Source organism: Gopherus flavomarginatus, chromosome 5, assembly GCF_025201925.1.
Source record: "Gopherus flavomarginatus isolate rGopFla2 chromosome 5, rGopFla2.mat.asm, whole genome shotgun sequence".
In the NCBI taxonomy this organism is placed as follows: Eukaryota; Metazoa; Chordata; order Testudines; family Testudinidae; genus Gopherus; species Gopherus flavomarginatus.
In genome coordinates, this window is record NC_066621.1 from 72,388,402 (window position 1) to 72,405,465 (window position 17,064).

General features: G+C 38.7%; 1 protein-coding gene across 1 annotated transcript in view; it reads right to left on the bottom strand.

The window, feature by feature from the left end:
- The window catches only part of SLC17A6 (solute carrier family 17 member 6), a 50,116-nt gene extending 33,052 nt beyond the window's left edge, over positions 1-17,064 (bottom strand). The window contains exons 1-3 of the mRNA XM_050955355.1: positions 16,024-17,064; positions 12,879-13,131; positions 11,314-11,432 (exon numbers count right to left, since the gene is read on the bottom strand). Of these exons, the coding sequence (XP_050811312.1) occupies positions 11,314-11,432; positions 12,879-13,131; positions 16,024-16,109 (458 nt within the window). The 5' untranslated portion in view covers positions 16,110-17,064. The remainder of the gene's footprint in view (positions 1-11,313; positions 11,433-12,878; positions 13,132-16,023) is intronic.

A 17,064-nucleotide genomic window follows, 5' to 3' on the forward strand; every position in this document is an offset into this window, starting at 1 on the left:
ATATGGTTCTCAGATTTAATCATAACTTCTATGTTTAGTAGGGCTGTTGATTAATTTCAGTTAACTCATGTAATTAACTCAAAAAAAATCGTGATTAAAAATTAATCACAATTGCAATGTTAAATAATAGAATACCAATTGAAATTTATGAAATATTTTTGGGTGTTTTTCTTCATTTTCAAATACATAGATTTCAATTACAACACAGAATACGAAGTGTGCAGTGCTCAATTTCTGTTATTTTTATTACAAATATTTGCACTGAAAAATGATAAAAGAAATAGTATTTTTCAATTCACCTCATACAAGTACTGTAGTGCAATCTTTTTATCATGAAAGTGCAACTTACAAATGTAGGGGGTTTTTGTTACGTAAATGCACTCAAACAAAACAATGTAAAACTTTAGAGTCTGTAAGTCCACTCAGTCCTACTTCTTATACAGCCAATCACTAAGAGAAACAAGTTTTTTTTAATTTACAGGAGATAATGCTGCCCACATCTTAATGACAATGTCACCTGAAAGAGAGAACAGTCATTTGCATGGCACTGTTGTAGCTGGAGTCGCAAGATATTTACGTGCCAGATGCGCTAAAGATTCATATACCTCTTCATGCTTTGGCCATCGTTCCAGTGGACATGCTTCCATGCTGATGACCCTCATTAAAAAATAATGTGTTAATTAAATTGTGACTGAACTCCTTGGGGGAGAATTGAATGTCTCCTGCTTTGTTTTACCCGCATTCTGCCATATATTTCATGTTATAGCAGCCTTGAATGATGACCCAGCACGTGTTGTTCGCTTTAAGAGTACTTTCACTGCAAATTTGGCAAAGTAAAAAGAAGATACCAAAGTGAAGTTTCTAAAGATAGCTACACCATTCAACCCACAATTTAAGAATCTGAAGTTTCTTCCAAAACCTGAGAAGGATGAGGTGTGGAGCATACTTTCAGAAGTCTTAAAAGAGCAACACTCTGATGCAGAAACTACAGAACCCAAACCACTAAAAAAGAAAATCAACCTTCTGCTGGTAGCATCTGACTCAGATGATGAAAATGAGGATCATTATTGAGCAAAACCTCTCATCAGCATGGACACATGTCCTGTGGAATAGTGGTTGAAGCATCAAGGAACATATGAATCTTTAGCGTATCTGGCATGTGAAAATCTTGCAATGCTGACTACAACAGTGCCATACAAATGCCTGTTCTCACTTTCAAGTGACATTGTAAACAAGAAGCAGGCAGCATTATCTTCTGCAAATGTAAACAGACATTTGTCTGAGCAATTGGCTGAACAAGAACTTGTAGGCTATAAAGTTTTACATTGTTTTATTTTTGAATGCAGGTTTTTATTGTACATAATTCTACATTTGTAAGTTAAACTTTCATGACAAAGAGATTGCTCTACAGTACTTGTATGAGGTGAATTGAAAAATACTATTTTTTTTATCATTTTTACAGTGCAAATATTTGTAATAAAAAAGAAATAGAAAGTGAGCACTGTACAGTTTGTGTTCTATGTTGTAGTTGAAATCAATATATTATAAAATGTAGAAAACATCCAAAAATATTTATATAAACGGTATTCTATTATTGTTTAACAGTGTGATTAATCTGCAATTAATTTTTATCACACTATTAATTGCACGATTAATTTTTTAATCGCTTGACAGTCCTAATATTTAGACAAAATACCATCCACCACTGTACATTGCCCACCATATGCAAACCTTTTCATGGGTTAGATGGCAATACAGGAGAGCAACGTTCAGCATTGTCACTGATCTGTGTGATCTTGAGAATTTGGTCAATTAACTTCATCCAAGAATTCTGAGACACCTATTTGGAGATACTGTTTTAAATGCTTATATTCATTGCATTAAGAACACAAACCTTTTCAAGGTTAGGAGGAGATATGTCACCACGCTGACATAGTCCTGACCATGAAGAAAAACAGAACTTCTCAATAAGTTTAAGATTTATATCATTTAGTGTTTCTCTTCCAATCCCATTTTATTTACCTTTCACTAGAAGTATTGAGAGAGACTTCACATTTCAAGAGACTCTTCAAGACTGGTATAGTCTCCAAGTTGTCTTTAAAGTGTCTCAGAATTTTCAGAACCTGATGATGGCGTTGCATCAGTCTGAAGATATTTCAGGAAACATTTGATGCAAAGTTAAACAAGTGTTTAATTACTTAAACAGGGATAGGATGGCTTGTGTTCAAAGTTGAGCACATACCCAATTAATTTTCTGAAATGGCCTCCAAATTCAAATGAAACAGAATAGGCCCAACAAAACTGGGATTGTTCCATGAATATCAGAAAGGTTTATCAACCTAGCTGCTAAGCAAGACAAATACAAGAAGCTACCACCAAAATTAGAGGTGAACTCTTATCCCCAATGCTTATGTTTTGTCTGTGCTTGTCCATGGTGCTGTTAGCCTTAAGGCTGGTCCTCTTAATAATGTGGTGTATCTCAACAAGCTGTGCCAGAATAGCAATTTTGCTTGTCATCTAAAAAAGGTGATGAAACTGGCTATTTCCAGTCATACATCTCCATGGGATGAGGGAGGTGTCTGTTTGCTGCTAATACTAAATCCTATTTTAAGCCTTTTGCAAAGCATTAATATGTAAAAGCTGATCCCTCACCATCTAATCCAATCTAATAAAGACTTGGCTGCATTATTAATTTTGCCACACATCTGAGGCTCGCTTTTATCAAATAAAAAACCCCACCCAAATCCCTTGGTGAATCATTAAATTGTGAAAATGGCTTCATCATTCATGACAGAAAAATGGAAGGACCAGAACCATATGGCACGGGGAGCAGCACTACCAGCCACCCTCATGAGTGGTACTTAAAAGGCCCTGCAACACTGTGGGGTGATCGAGACTTCTTGGTGCTTTGTGCTCTGTTGGCTGCTCTGACTGGAAACAGAAGAGGCATGCACCTGTGTCTGGCAGCATAACCCAGTTCAAGCTACATGGTTTTGAAGTGAACATGAAAGGAGGGGTTGGCAGGAGTAGCCTCAAGGGTTATTTGAAAATCCAGTTACATTAGAAGGGAAGAAAATAGAACTTGCAGAACCAAGCTGGATATCAAACATTCCTACATATCCCAGTTACAGTATGACTCATTTATTGTTTGTTAAATATAACAATACTCTTTGTTAAATATATGAATACTTTGTTACTTCTATATACAAAATGAGTGTGGAATAATTTATCCTGCAAAAAGGTGAATAGAAAGATATTAAGCTGCAGTCACACTTTGAATTCAGAATACCTTAGTTTAGAAAGATTTGGCTTTAAATTATTATTATTAATTTACTAATTAGTTAGGGATCAGTGACAATAATAACAACTTCACTCTCACTCTAATGCCAGAGTTCAGATTAAAATATTTCCGACCTTTTGGGAAGAAATGCATTGATATATCTGTATCGAATATAGCTCAATATATTCAGGCAAGTAATCTCAGTGGAATCAAAAGGATTACTTGCTATGAGCAAGGGTGATCAGAATTCAGTCTTTACTGCTTGGGTGAATTGAAAACTGAAATAAAAGGAAGAACTTGACGTCACAGGTTGCTTTATATATTTCTATTTAAGCCATCATGAGGAAATGCTATCGAATTTAATATAAATTAAATTAACAAAGGTTCTATAGAAATTCAGCAGCATTCTGTGAAATGAACTAAAAACATATTAGGCCAGCTGCTTTAATGGAACTATACCATTTACACCACCTAAGAATCTGACCCATGGGACTTAACAGAAAAAGAAAAGCTGATGTCATTACCATAGAATTCATAGCTTGTTTCTTTCCTTTTTTAAAATCATTATCTCCTCTTAGATTTTATATGATTTTTCATATGAGAAAGTTCTAACAGCTAAACACTCACAATTTAAAACGTTCACTACCAATTGTTTTAATCAATACAAGCCTGCAACTCTTTTATGGTTTAATTTTCAAAAAATGAATTTTCACAAGCAATGGCTGATAATTACTCATGCTGAATGGATTTTTTTTGTACTCATGACCAGTTGTGCATCTCACTGGCCACCTGGATACTCAGCTCCGTATTTTCATGTGCAAACACAAGTATTGCTTTCCTACATTAAGCATGAAATTGCACATGGGAGACCAGCTCCTCAATGGGCCTACCCTGATTTATACTATAGCTGTCTATCAGTGGTGAAATCAATCAGTGGTGAAGTCAGAGGGAATTTTGGCATTAACTTTGATGGAGCCAGGATTTCACCCAGATTTTTAGCCTATCATATAAGAAGTGGTCCCATTGTTTCCAGTTAAAAATCCTATTTTAACTATCATAGATTATTAGAATTCTGCTTGGCAAATGCAGCAAAACAATATGAAAGTGATATTACAGTTCCACACATTTTCACTTTGGTGTTATAGCACAACCAGTACATGAAATCACACATTATTCTCAGACCTCTGTGCCATTCATGGAGGTGTGAGTGTGGAAGAAGGCTAAATTCAGAATTTCATTACTTTTCTAGTTTAAAGGTAAACTACAGTTAACCCTCAGCACTTATGTAACAGAGATTTACATCTTTGACGAATGCACAAATAGCTAATCCTCACAGCACCCCCAATGTGTTCATCAGCATTGGTTCATTTCCAGGCACTGGCTTGAATATGGAAGGCACAAGGAATCTCTCCTCTACTTGTATGGTCCTGTGACAATTATAGGAGTAACCTTTCCATTCACCTCCAGGGCTACACAGTGCCCAAAAGGGGAGTGAGAGTGGCAAAAAGGAGTCAGGCCCATGTGCCTCCCCCTGTGCTATCTCTTGGAGTGTGACCAGCACAACAGGGGAAATAGTTAACATCGGTCACTCCCCTTGTGTGCCAGTGAGCTCTGGGAGGAGATCAGTCTCCCTGCATCAGAATTCCTCCTGCAGCTTCCCATTAGGGCATTAAGCAGTAGATTCCCACAATGCAGGGACTGCCTAAATGGCACCACTGAACTGTCCTAAGTGGGTTGTTTCACACAATGGGTCAGTGTTAGCACAGGATAAGAATTCAAGAGTTCTTTTTGTCCAGTCCTGTTCTCACTCCATTAGACAATGTTGTCTCTACAAGGTAAGAGGCTGCTTCTGTAAATCCTTTGTCATGAGATTTATTGCTTTGGAGCCAATTCTGCACTACACTCCAGCCACTTTGTACCACTTAGATGATGCAGAGGATCCAGATCCTTGCTGCAACCCATCAGTGGAAAATCCATGATAGGAGTGAGAACTCCCTGCTGGTATAAATCTAGTAGAGGTGACTCATGTGCCAACTACTCCCCTAGTATAGGGAAGAGGATACATGGGAAGGGAATAGATAGAGCTCCACTAAGCTTTCAGTCTTTCATTGATTTAAATTCCAATTGGAAATCTGCACTTGTGGCATAAGGTAATGCAGTCCCTAGGCTGCTCTAACAAATGATGGGTCTGGATTGGCACAGAATAAGTGATTGTAACTGGTTCCCCAGTACCCTTATTCTGCATCAAGCAGAGGTCAGATTCAAGGAACAATTGAACTCTCTGACTTAAGCACAACCATTCATGTGTTAAGATTTGCAGGACTGGGCCCTAATATCCTATGATGTATTTTAATCAATTGATATATTAGCAAAACAAACTGCATCAGCTTCTCTGGCCTACGGTATAAGGGTAATACTTCGAAAATATTCAGTATAATGTTATTGCTGTGCTACAAATGGACAGTGAAATTAATTATTGAAAAATAATTTCTGCATTTGTTACCAAAATATCCCACCTTCCCCATGGTTATAAAATACCTAACCATCTTGGTCATCAATTTTATATAAGACATTTTTTAATTATAAGAGCTCAAGAACTCCCAAACCACAAATCATATTTATGTATTATTTAACAAAGCTTCAATCAGTGTAAAATGCATTTGCTTTAAAAATCTCTGTTGACCTGAGCTGAACCAGGATTATTTTTATGGCCTAATTCTAAATTCTGAGGGTTAGGGTTGGAGAACAGTTAGCATTTAATGGAGTGCTGTTCACTCAGACACTGTGAAATGCTGTCAGTCCCTAATGTTAGGCACCCTTGTGGGGAGCCACTATAATACTGGCATTCAAACCTTTAAAAGCACCCCGATGTGATTTTCAGGGCTTTCAACTGGCAGTAGCTTGCACGGTGAATTATGACCCAATTGATTTAGCAATGCAGAAAATTGATACCAAAATTCTGCAGTGTAATTTTCCTGGTTTCACTGATAATATTCAAAGGAATTTTAAAAAAATACAAATATAATTGTGTGTTCATGTCCTTCCCTCCTTCCTTGGGATGCATTTTGCTGTGAATTATCCTGAGGAAATCCAGAGTGAATCCAGTAAAACCAATAATAATTAATACTCATCATTTCTAGACCTTTGGGCAAGTAGTATGAGCCTGAACCTGCTTATCTTGCATGAGAGCATCAACGGGCATGGTGCTGTAACTGACCTATAGTATAATTGTGCATGTGCATTTTTCTGGGGTACTTCTTGGAACCCAACTCTCCTCCTTTGCCACAGTCACCTCAAGGGCCTTGCATCATGACATCATTTCCTCCAGCTAAGGATCTCTCTCTCTCTCTCTCTCTCTCTCTCTTTCTCTCTGCAAATCCCATTAACTCCATTTCCAGTGTAAATTAGCTTTGGGAGGAAAGTAGTATTGTTCAATAAGAGGCAAGATACCCCTCCAGAAATGAGCTCACTAGTTCTACAACATTCCCAGAGCTCAAGGGTCTGGGGAGAAAGAAATCGTTAGTCCTGATTCCTGTGTGGCAGAGCACTGCCACTAAACTACCAGAATGGTCCCCGTACTCCATGCTATTAATATCTTAATGTTTAATCAATGGAAAAATTATCTTCACTTGGAGGGCATGTGAGGCCTTGGGACTTTGTGCAACCCAAGGTTCCTGTTCTCTGCTCTCATTTTTGCAGGGTGATGTCACATCAACATCCTCCAATGGCAGAACCTCCTCTGGGAGGAGAGATGACTCTTGCATTCTAGTCGAAGGGATCGCTGTTCCATTTTTAGCTACTAACAGGGAGATGTAACGTTTGAAACTCTTTGTTAAAAATGAGCTTTGGGTGCTTAGGGCCTGGTCCTGATTTTGTAAAGTGCTGTTTATGTCCTGTGAGTCACTAAGTGCATTGAAGTCAATGGGAACTGAGGCTGTTCAGCACAACAGAGGATTGGGCCTTTATTGTACAATCCCCAGCTCCGGTTGATATCCAACACAGTTGAGAGTGCTCAGAAGATAACCAGCACTTAAAAGCACATTAGAAAGCCCTTGAACAATCAGAATGAAATATACAATGCCAAACCCACTCCTACTACTCATGCAAATATTCCCATTGACTTCAAAACTGAAAATGTTATTGGAGTCAATCAGGGACAATTCGAAAATATATTTCTGAATTGTCCAAGACCAATATTTTCTTTGCCACCATTGTCAGTCTTGTAAATGTATTTATCTTTGAACTAAAACATCAAACTAATTACGGGGATAGAAGGAGTTATTTAAAAACAAACACTTCTTGAAGGAAAATCTCACTGTTGCAATGTGAAATTAACCGTGACCAAAACCATCATGCAAAAATACTTGGATAAACAGCCCCTAGAAATCTCTATTCAGTCCTCTTTGTCACAGGACATTCAATGTGAACCTGAAGAACTCACATGGTAATAGCTGTGAGATTGAGGCTGCAAATAAATTAGAAAGTGAGCCAATGCGCAGCAACTGTCTTGATTTCTGCAATTAGCAAAGAAATCCCTGATCCCAGTAAAAAGCTCTCATTGATTGACCAGATGAAAAATAAATAGCAGCAAGGGCTTGGCTCACCATTCATGATTCTTGCTTGGCAGGAAGTAACAAAGACTTTAAAACTGGGCAAGAACAACATGATGGCTGGGGGGATAGCTTTAAAGGCCTGGCTAATGTGTTTCAGTTCAACAAAATAAAAATATTCTTCTATTTAAACTGAGAATTACTGGACTGTAGGAAGGATTCCATGATGTGAACATGAATATGTTTTAACTGGAGTTTGATTTTTTCCCCATATTTTAATAAATTAATGACATTTTAGAGACATGTCCAAATCCTTGTAATTAACGCTACAACTGGGCTGCTGGACTGAATCTTAATGTCAAACAAGCAAGCTCCTGCCTACTCAGCAGCACCCTGCCAATAACAGATTAAGTACCTGGTGAATCCTGTCCCCCTTTTCCCTTGGCACTCCTGGAAGCTCGGAGTCACTCTTACTCTCATGCCATTCCCATCAACCTGATCACTGTCTTCCTCTCTCCCTGACAGTGAGTCATCTTTTTCTCTTTAGCTCATGACTAAGCCTGTAATACCCTCAGTGGAAGATGGTGAGTTCTATTGTATTGCAAAGTATGAAGAGCGCACCTGAAATTAGTGTCCTAGCCCCAGAGCCACTAGCAATTTCCGAGCTGCTCCACATGCAAGCAAAAACCAATGTTTCCAAGACATATAATAAGGTTCATAATAAAACAATTTATGGCCCATTTAGATGTGATGGTTCACTTCTAAATGGATATTCTGCTGGTTCAAATTAGTGTACTTCAACTGGCATGTGCAGCTACACTGAAGTTACTGGAGGAGCTTGAAGTTAATGGAGCGATGTTAATCTACACCTGCTGAACATCTGGCCCAGGGAATTTGTCAATGTGTGTGCATAATTGGAGGGTGTGGTACAAACTAGGAGAGCATAGGGTCCAATTTTCTAGTCCATACTCCGCAAAATTCCTATTGGACCTCATTGGCCAAATTCATCACCCATTAAAATGGTGGAGATAAGTCACACATCAGGTATAATATGGTCAGAAATAGGGTGTAGATATCTTACACTGATAAATTCAGCCCTCACCTAAGTAGCCACATCTCACTTTGATTTCATTTAGGCCTTAGGATTGTTGGGAATGGTATGCATATAAAAGAGCTAGATTCTCAGACCTCACTTAATAGCACTTTTCTTCTTCCAGTACCGCCATTTATTTCAATTGAGTACCTGGGTGACAGCACCTAGCCCTAAAGTTTGGAAACTTGCTATATCTATACATTTTCTGCTGCTGCACCTCACTTCTGTCCCTTAAAATTTATATTAATGTTTCCCACAAACTGAATGTAAAATCTGTGCAAGTTCTATTGCTTTGCCATTTACAACTATTTGCAAATGTTTTATAAGGCTAGATGTGTAATTTACACCACCATTTACATCACTGGTAAATTTGTCTCTAAGACTTCCCTGGCTATTACAATTACTGACCTTGATCCTGCTCTCTGCTATGCTAGTGTAGATGCAGACTACCTTCATCACTGAAGTGACTAGAATGACTCTGGATTTACACCAGTGTAATGGAGAGTAGAATTTGGTTCAAACATTCCAGGCTGCCTATTCCACTACAGAATTTTTCCTGGTGACTTCCAGGGCTTTTCCACCTATTTGATCCAATTCTGATTGCAGTTCTACTTTTATAACTGTATTGAGTCAAATTACTTAAATGGAATTACACTGAGATAATCAAGAATGGAATTTGGCTCTCTGGTTCAGACCCTACAGCCTTCGTTAAGGCAAAACTCCTATTGAAGTAAATGAGTAATGGACTGAATGAAGATTGCAGAATTTGGTACAGAAAGGAAGGCAAAGGTGCTGTATTTGGATGGACAGAGGCCTTTTAGGGGATGATCTCTTGTGAATTTTTTTTTAAATTGCCTTTTATATTTCTAATCTATTATTGGAAAGATGGAGGAAAGGGACATTTTAACTACGAGATAAAAATATATGGAGTTCCTATATATGTTAACACTGTGCTTTTGTTTCATTTCCAAAATCATGGACCAAAACTTCTGCTGGTGTAAATGAGCATCCGTAGAGCTACACCAATTTACACAGCTAAGGATCTCACCATTCATTGATTTATCTTTTAATGGAGCTCTGTGCTCTCAAGAGAACTGCAGTCTTGGCAAGTATGTTTGTGTCCTTATTTAAAACAAAAAACAAAAAAAAACATAGTCTGGCAAGAGAACTTCATTGTATAAGTCTGTCTAATGCTCATAGTCCTACCTTTGATGTTACACACTCCTGTGATGAGCTAAATTGTACCTTCCCTTTTAATATCCATTTGTACCTAGTCCATTACTGCTCAAGAAGAGTGGCACTAGGACCTTTCCTACCTCTCCAAATGATGAGTCTGTGGCATTAAGGATGGATATGAATGCCTCATGTGTCTTGAATACTCAGTGGATCTAATTAACAGGTGGAATCACACCCTGGGTGCTTGAAATATTGCCAGACACCATAGAAACGAATCTTTAAGACCCTGCGCCATCTGCACTTCCTTTTCATTGTGCAAAGCTCATTGAAACATGTTTTTCTTCCATTTTATTCAGAGTGGACTACATTCGTTTCAGTGTCAATTAATAACTACTGATATCTGCTATTTTCCCCTTTTCTTTTAAAATAAGATCATGTCTAAATAAATAAAGGTATTTCAGTGTTTTTCAACTGAAAATTTCTATCGTGATAATCTTAGTGAAAAGGGAACTGAATAAAGTAAAAAATAATCATACCAACTCTGTTTTAATATACCTTTTAAAGGACAAGAAACAAACATGAAATCCATATAAAATCAGAAAATAATTAAAATGGTAATAAAATACAGTTCCAATATTCAGTTTCATTTATTTCAGATGTTTGTTTCTTGCTCTATGACTACAGAGGAACACAGACGTATTTCTCAATACCCCCATGCTTTTCAGAAATATGCCATTGAAGAAATGCGTCTATGTGACTTGAGTTGAATAATAATTCCTTGCTGTATAACTATTGCCTCGATGTGTTGCAGTGCCAGCTATAAATGCTGGCGTGCAGAGGCGATTGTTACGTTGGGCTTCATGTTTGGTTTGCACGACACTGCTGATACAGCGAAGCAGAGCCCAACATATTTTGTCTCGTCTACACCATCCATATAGCCTCATCTTACAGTGAGTGGAGTGAAGGAAAGTGCCCGTCCGCTATTGCCCCTCTAACAGCCTAAAGAAGAGAGGAAAGCTGCCTTTATACTGAATTCAACAGATGACAGTTGTAGGAAGCCATCAGCAGAATAGCACTGATGTCTGCTTTTCGCATAATGTGCCTGCATTTATACCAGCTGTTTTAACAGTTAAAAACTAAACATAGCAACCCGATGTCTAGTATACATGTTTATGTTTACATACATTTATATATTTATATTAGATCGTCATTACCTGTTAGCTGCTAGTCTGGATGCTATATATCCCCCAGGGATTTGAGTGACTATATATCCCCAGAAAAAAGAGCCATGGATCATGCCAACTGTTTCAGGGTCCCAGTTAAACTTCGCTTTCTTCCAGTGAAAAAAGGGGAGGAGAAAGAGGAGAAAGAAAATAGGAATGATGTAAGCAGGCCAAATGAAAGCATTTTATTTATAATAGTTTAACACTAGGCGATCTTTGCGGAATTTCGATTAATGTTGAAAATGTCCATTTACTAGCCGGTACGATATAGAATGGGGCAAGGTGCTAACCTTCAAAATAATAATCGATTTACTTTACAATTGGTCTCTAGAACAAATATGCTAGAATACCTACACAAATCTGGCATTAGTACTGGAGGAGAGAGGAGGGACATGATTTCTGTCTCCTGATCGCTATTAACCCTAAAAATACGTGAATCTTGGAACTAAAGATGTCCTTGAATCCCCTAGAGACAGGGGTGGCAACAAGTATATTTTTTTTTCTGTCCGATTCAGACTAGCGAAGGTTGAGGTCGGGAGGGAGGAGGAAAGGACCTCTCTCCCTCTCTCTCCACACACAAATACACACTCAGACTCACAATCACTCTCTGACACACACAGCCAGTTGTAAAACATCTCTCGCTACAAAAAGAGAGAGATGCATACGTCACAGGTAAGCTCACAAACATGGGAATGAGGAAAATGTTTCAGGGTATTTTGGAGAAAAAAATTATTTGTCTCATTATAAGTGAATCATCTGCATTTGCAATGGAACCCATTGAAATATGTATAATGGACTCAGTGGAATCGAAAACGGCCATATCAGTCTATCTAGCTGTCTGTTTATCCCTCTGTGTGTGTACACATGATGTGTATGTGTATATACACGCATATACATTATATATGATATATAAATGTATGCATGTATGTATCATATATATTCTTGTCTTTGTGTACATAGACTATACACATATGGTTAAGCACCTTATACATGAAATATGTTTTCGCATTGGGCCATAGATTGCTTTTATAGCGTTGTATTTTGTTAACCAAAACTCATTCATCCTGATATTTCCAAACGTTCCGCAACAAACCATTCCATTCCCTTTAGAAAATCGAGCAGCCACTTTGGAGTCGTTTGTTCATGGTCATGTTCTCTGTTACGTGCATTTAATTTACGAAACGATTGAGATCCCCAAAGATGGGTAAAAAAGCAAAATATCTGCACTCAGACTTGTGCCACGAAATGACCTCTTGGTCTGGGAAAGAAAGAAAACAAAATAGGCATAATCGATCTTTTATTTCCCCCCCAACATCATTTGGATCATTATCCTTTCTGTTATAAATAAAATATGACAGTTCAGCATAGGATTCTCCTACCCAGAAACTAGCAGATTATAGGAGGAGGAATTGTTATTATTAGAATGATTGGAAATATCATAAAAAGCCAAAGGGCCCTTATTTATTCTTTTCATTCTTTATTCTTTGTTATTACTCTGTCCTGAGGGTATTATGGTTTATATTGGTGTTGCGGGATTAAAGGGGAGTGATTCCCACCTCTTTAATAATTTTTCCTCCTCGGTGTATGGTGCTGTTATTGACCATATCCACGATGGCTACTCCCAAATTACAACGGATTCCAAAGGAGATGCAGAATCCCAGTCCACTCATGATGGCAATGATGTACCTCCGGGGCAGCCCAAAGCAGGCACAGTCGCACATTGGGGCTTTCTTAACGGGCGCTTCCACGGGTTTCCCATCTTCTGTCAGTTCGATGTTGTCCCCAGGCTTCTGTTTCTTCTCTAGGACTCTGCCCAACATAAGGGGGAAAGACAAGCAAGAGACTTGAAGTCAACTCTCCCGAACAGGTCACGTGAATGTCAAAGTCACTATGACTAAAAAAATCACCTTCAGTTGTTCTTTAGCGAGACCTGTGGGATTCATAATGATTCATTTCCCCAAAAAACAGGGAGGAGCAGCAGCTGAGAACTGTTCATCTATCATTAAAGATCTCTAGTTAAATATGTAGGATGCATTAAGAAAACATCAGCTGCAACCACTGCAGAGGCGCCATGTTGTCTAATTCAAAGGGGATTGTTGGGAGATGAAAAATTATCTTGGCGGTTTAACTCTATTGCTATTATATTATAAAGATGAGAGGAATTAGTTCTACAGTGCATGCTGCTTGTGGATGTGGAGAGAAAGAAATGTTGTAAAGATGAGCAATTATTTCTATTTATTCCACATCTGCAAAATGGCCGTCATACACATTTGAACGAAAGATGCCAGTGTTTGCGAACTACCCATCTGTAGATGATTCAATACCCTTGCAATATTAATAACTTGAATTTGTAAAGATTACATTCAATAATCTGCACGGTGATCATTAACTAGACTTAGTCTAGGTCTGTTTTGTACGTTGCTCTCTCAGCGCCCACATTTACCAAAGTATTAAATCGAAGCTCCCAGGGTTTTAAGTGGAAAAGTATAAAGGAAAATTCATACATTAATATTTACACATTTTGATTATAATACAATGAATCAATGCAGACCAGAATCAATTCAATAATGAATCAATTTGCACCCAGATAGTGTGCTTCAAAACATGTACATACATTTTATTTTTATAGGGGAGAAAAATCTTAATATGACTTTTTGAGCGAAAAATGTGCTTGGTTTATTGCTAAAATATTCCCGACACTGCTGATTCTCAATAAGATGAAAAAGAGGCAGATTAACTGCTCAGAAGTGCAGCCCCTGCAGAACAGGGGATTTGAAAACTGCATCCAAACATTCCATTTTGCTAGAACGCTGCCTTGACTCCAAGCCTGCCAATCCTTGCTCACGTGAACAATTCTCCACAGGTGCGTAATTCAACCGAGGTCAACTCCCCTGAGTAATGGGTGAGTAAGGATTGGCAGGATCAGACCCAAAACATTATTCATATTATATATAACGAAAGTATGGACAATGCCCTGCAACACCTACTCAGTTGAATTTACTCTTATTATTCACTGGGGTAAGGCTTACTCGCCTGAGTCAGGGTTGTAAGATCCCCATCCTCTTAAAATGTAATTAAAACAGAACACTATTTTTACAGTTAAAACTGGTTCATTCAAATGATAAAATCTGAGCCCCAGCTTTCGCACAGAATTGAGTTGATCCCCCCTGAAATGAAACAAAGATCCTCGGACATAATAAACTGATTATTTCCACTTTCAAATTACGGATAGAAAATTATACGTTGATTCTCAAAAGAATGTGGTTAGTCCTGATGGAATATTTGTTAAATCCTCGGAAGTTCAAAGAGTGTCTTATTTAGATAATTCTTTAAAAACCTGTTTTGAGATATGACCTGGAAGGCATTGTGAGATGCAAGTATGTTTTCATATCTCTCGAAGAATATTTACTGATGAATTCGATTATTGCAGTGATATTCGTAGAGAAGAAAAGTACATTTTCCATTATATTCGAGAGGCCCATAATAATGTATTCTGTTTTTCAGATATTTTACATATTTTCAGTCAGTTTAAAACGATCGAATTTATGTAGGCTGGTGGTAAAATAACCACTGTACTAGTTTCTATTAAAATAGAAAGCATCATTTTACCTTGATAATTTAGCTCATATCGCCTTTCCTCTCAAAATTGCATAGGAAGTTGTAAATCATGTAACATTATAGCTGGAATACTAGTGTGCCTGTGTACAATACTGCCGCATAGGTGGAGAAAAACAACATCCACTGTAGGTATTAAGACATTTTGCTTTATTCAAAAAATTCCAATAATCTTGGAGAGAGTGAGGTTCTTTGTTTTAAAGGAAAATGTCGGAAAACATATCCTCAAGGTTTTTATTTTATAATTTTCTCGTTAAAAATCGTTTTTTGGGGATCACCAAAGTCAGATTTCACAGAGTCATTTATGATGGAAAGATGTATTCACATCGAGGAATGGTGTGTTCAAATTTCGTGTAAATGCACTTCAGGTGTGTGGTTGCCTGCATCTATATACACACCTGAAGACGATGGAAATACCCGCACTCCACCCCCATTGCTGGATTAACTTTATGATTTCATCCATTGCGGTTGTGCATTTTCTGCAAAAGAAATTGACCCTTTTCTATGCAGATGGATAAATAATTGAAGGTATCTCTCTCAATATATTTGTCCTAGCTTCAAAGAGAGAAATCGTTCGGTTATCAATTATTTATGCTTTGCCGTGTTTTTCTTCATCTGACGGGCAGTTACACATGGGAATCGGTTAATCGAAATCAGGAACGATTTTATAGTTTAATTTTTTTAAAAAATATGCTCTCTAAGGAAAGTGAAAAGGATCCTACGGGTGCCCTGCATTGAAATGAAATAAAAATGCTGTAATGGATTGCTGCTCTCTCTTGATTCTAGTTTTAAAATGAGATCAAATTTCTGGGGTAGAAAGATGGGGGAAATCTCTTAGGACATATTTAAAAACATCCTCCGCAAGCCAGCTATACAAGTTATTTCGGTGCCATAGTGTAATGGTATAGCGTTAGTTTGTAGGATCCAGATGATATCAGGAAAACCTATAAATAGCTATCACTCTGTCCGCAACCAAACGTACACAAATAGCGTATATTCGAGCTGATCCAGCAATTTTAGGCTAAGGAAAACCTCCCATTCTTTCCAATAAGAAATCCATTCCCCTCCGAAAGAGATCTTTCTTACCTGTAGAGTTGGCCGAGCGATTTCCCAGCAAAATTCTTCATTCCGTCCTTGCCGGGGGTCAAAATCCTTTGTTTTACCGACTCCATGCCTGCAGAGGTTTTCACTGGGCTTCACTCTGTGCTGAACAGGGCACTGCTATGAACAGCTACGATCGCTCATATTGGTTTAATCTCTAACTTTTTCACCCATTAAATGGCTATTGGTGCGTCTCCAGATAAAGGGAGCGTGAGTGAGTGAGTGAGTGTGTGTGTGTGTAAGAGAGAGAGAGAGAGAGAGAGAAAGAGAGAGCGTTACATGCAGCCCACGGATTTCCTAACAGAACAGAGTTGGGAGCCACAATTAGAAAGTCTTTTCGGAAGTGCAGGAGTCATTGGCAGAAGGTGGAGGCAGTGCCATGGCTGATTTGGGAGGAGGAATGACCCTACTTCCTAGGAGAAGATGGTCCAGTGTTTAAAATAAGTCCTGGTTTTCTGCTAAACGTTTCCCTAACCCGTAGGGGTTGAGAGGTGGGGACGGGGGTCATCTAGTTTATCAGTCCAAAGAAGAAGTCAAAAGTTCCCAATGCCCAGCACGTGCCAGCCTGAGAGAACCTGATGGCTAAGTTCCAAGCTGTCGGACGATAGCAGCCCTAGCACTTCATTACTGTGCGCAAGTCTGCAGCCACTTACCCCCAGGGCAGCGCGCATGGAGCACCGATCTAGAGTAGACTGGGATTTCGCGCGCCGGGGGCTGGTGATTCTAATCTGCACAGCGCCCTTTATTGCTCCAGCGTGTGCCGGAGTGATTTCAGCACCACAGATAGCGCCCTTGGCTTTCGGGGTGCTCCCGAGTGTTCTCAGCACCGGGGAGAGCGCAACCGGGAGCTTCCCGGGCTGCCAACTTCCTAGGGGAACTGGGCGGATTCATTGCGGGGGGCTGGAAGACTGGATCCTATGGAAACCGAAGCGGAGCCGAGTCATCGTCCCCTTCCAGGTTTTTCAGAAGATGATGCAGCTAAAAGGGAAACTGGAGTTTATGAGACGCTGACAATCTACTTTTGGA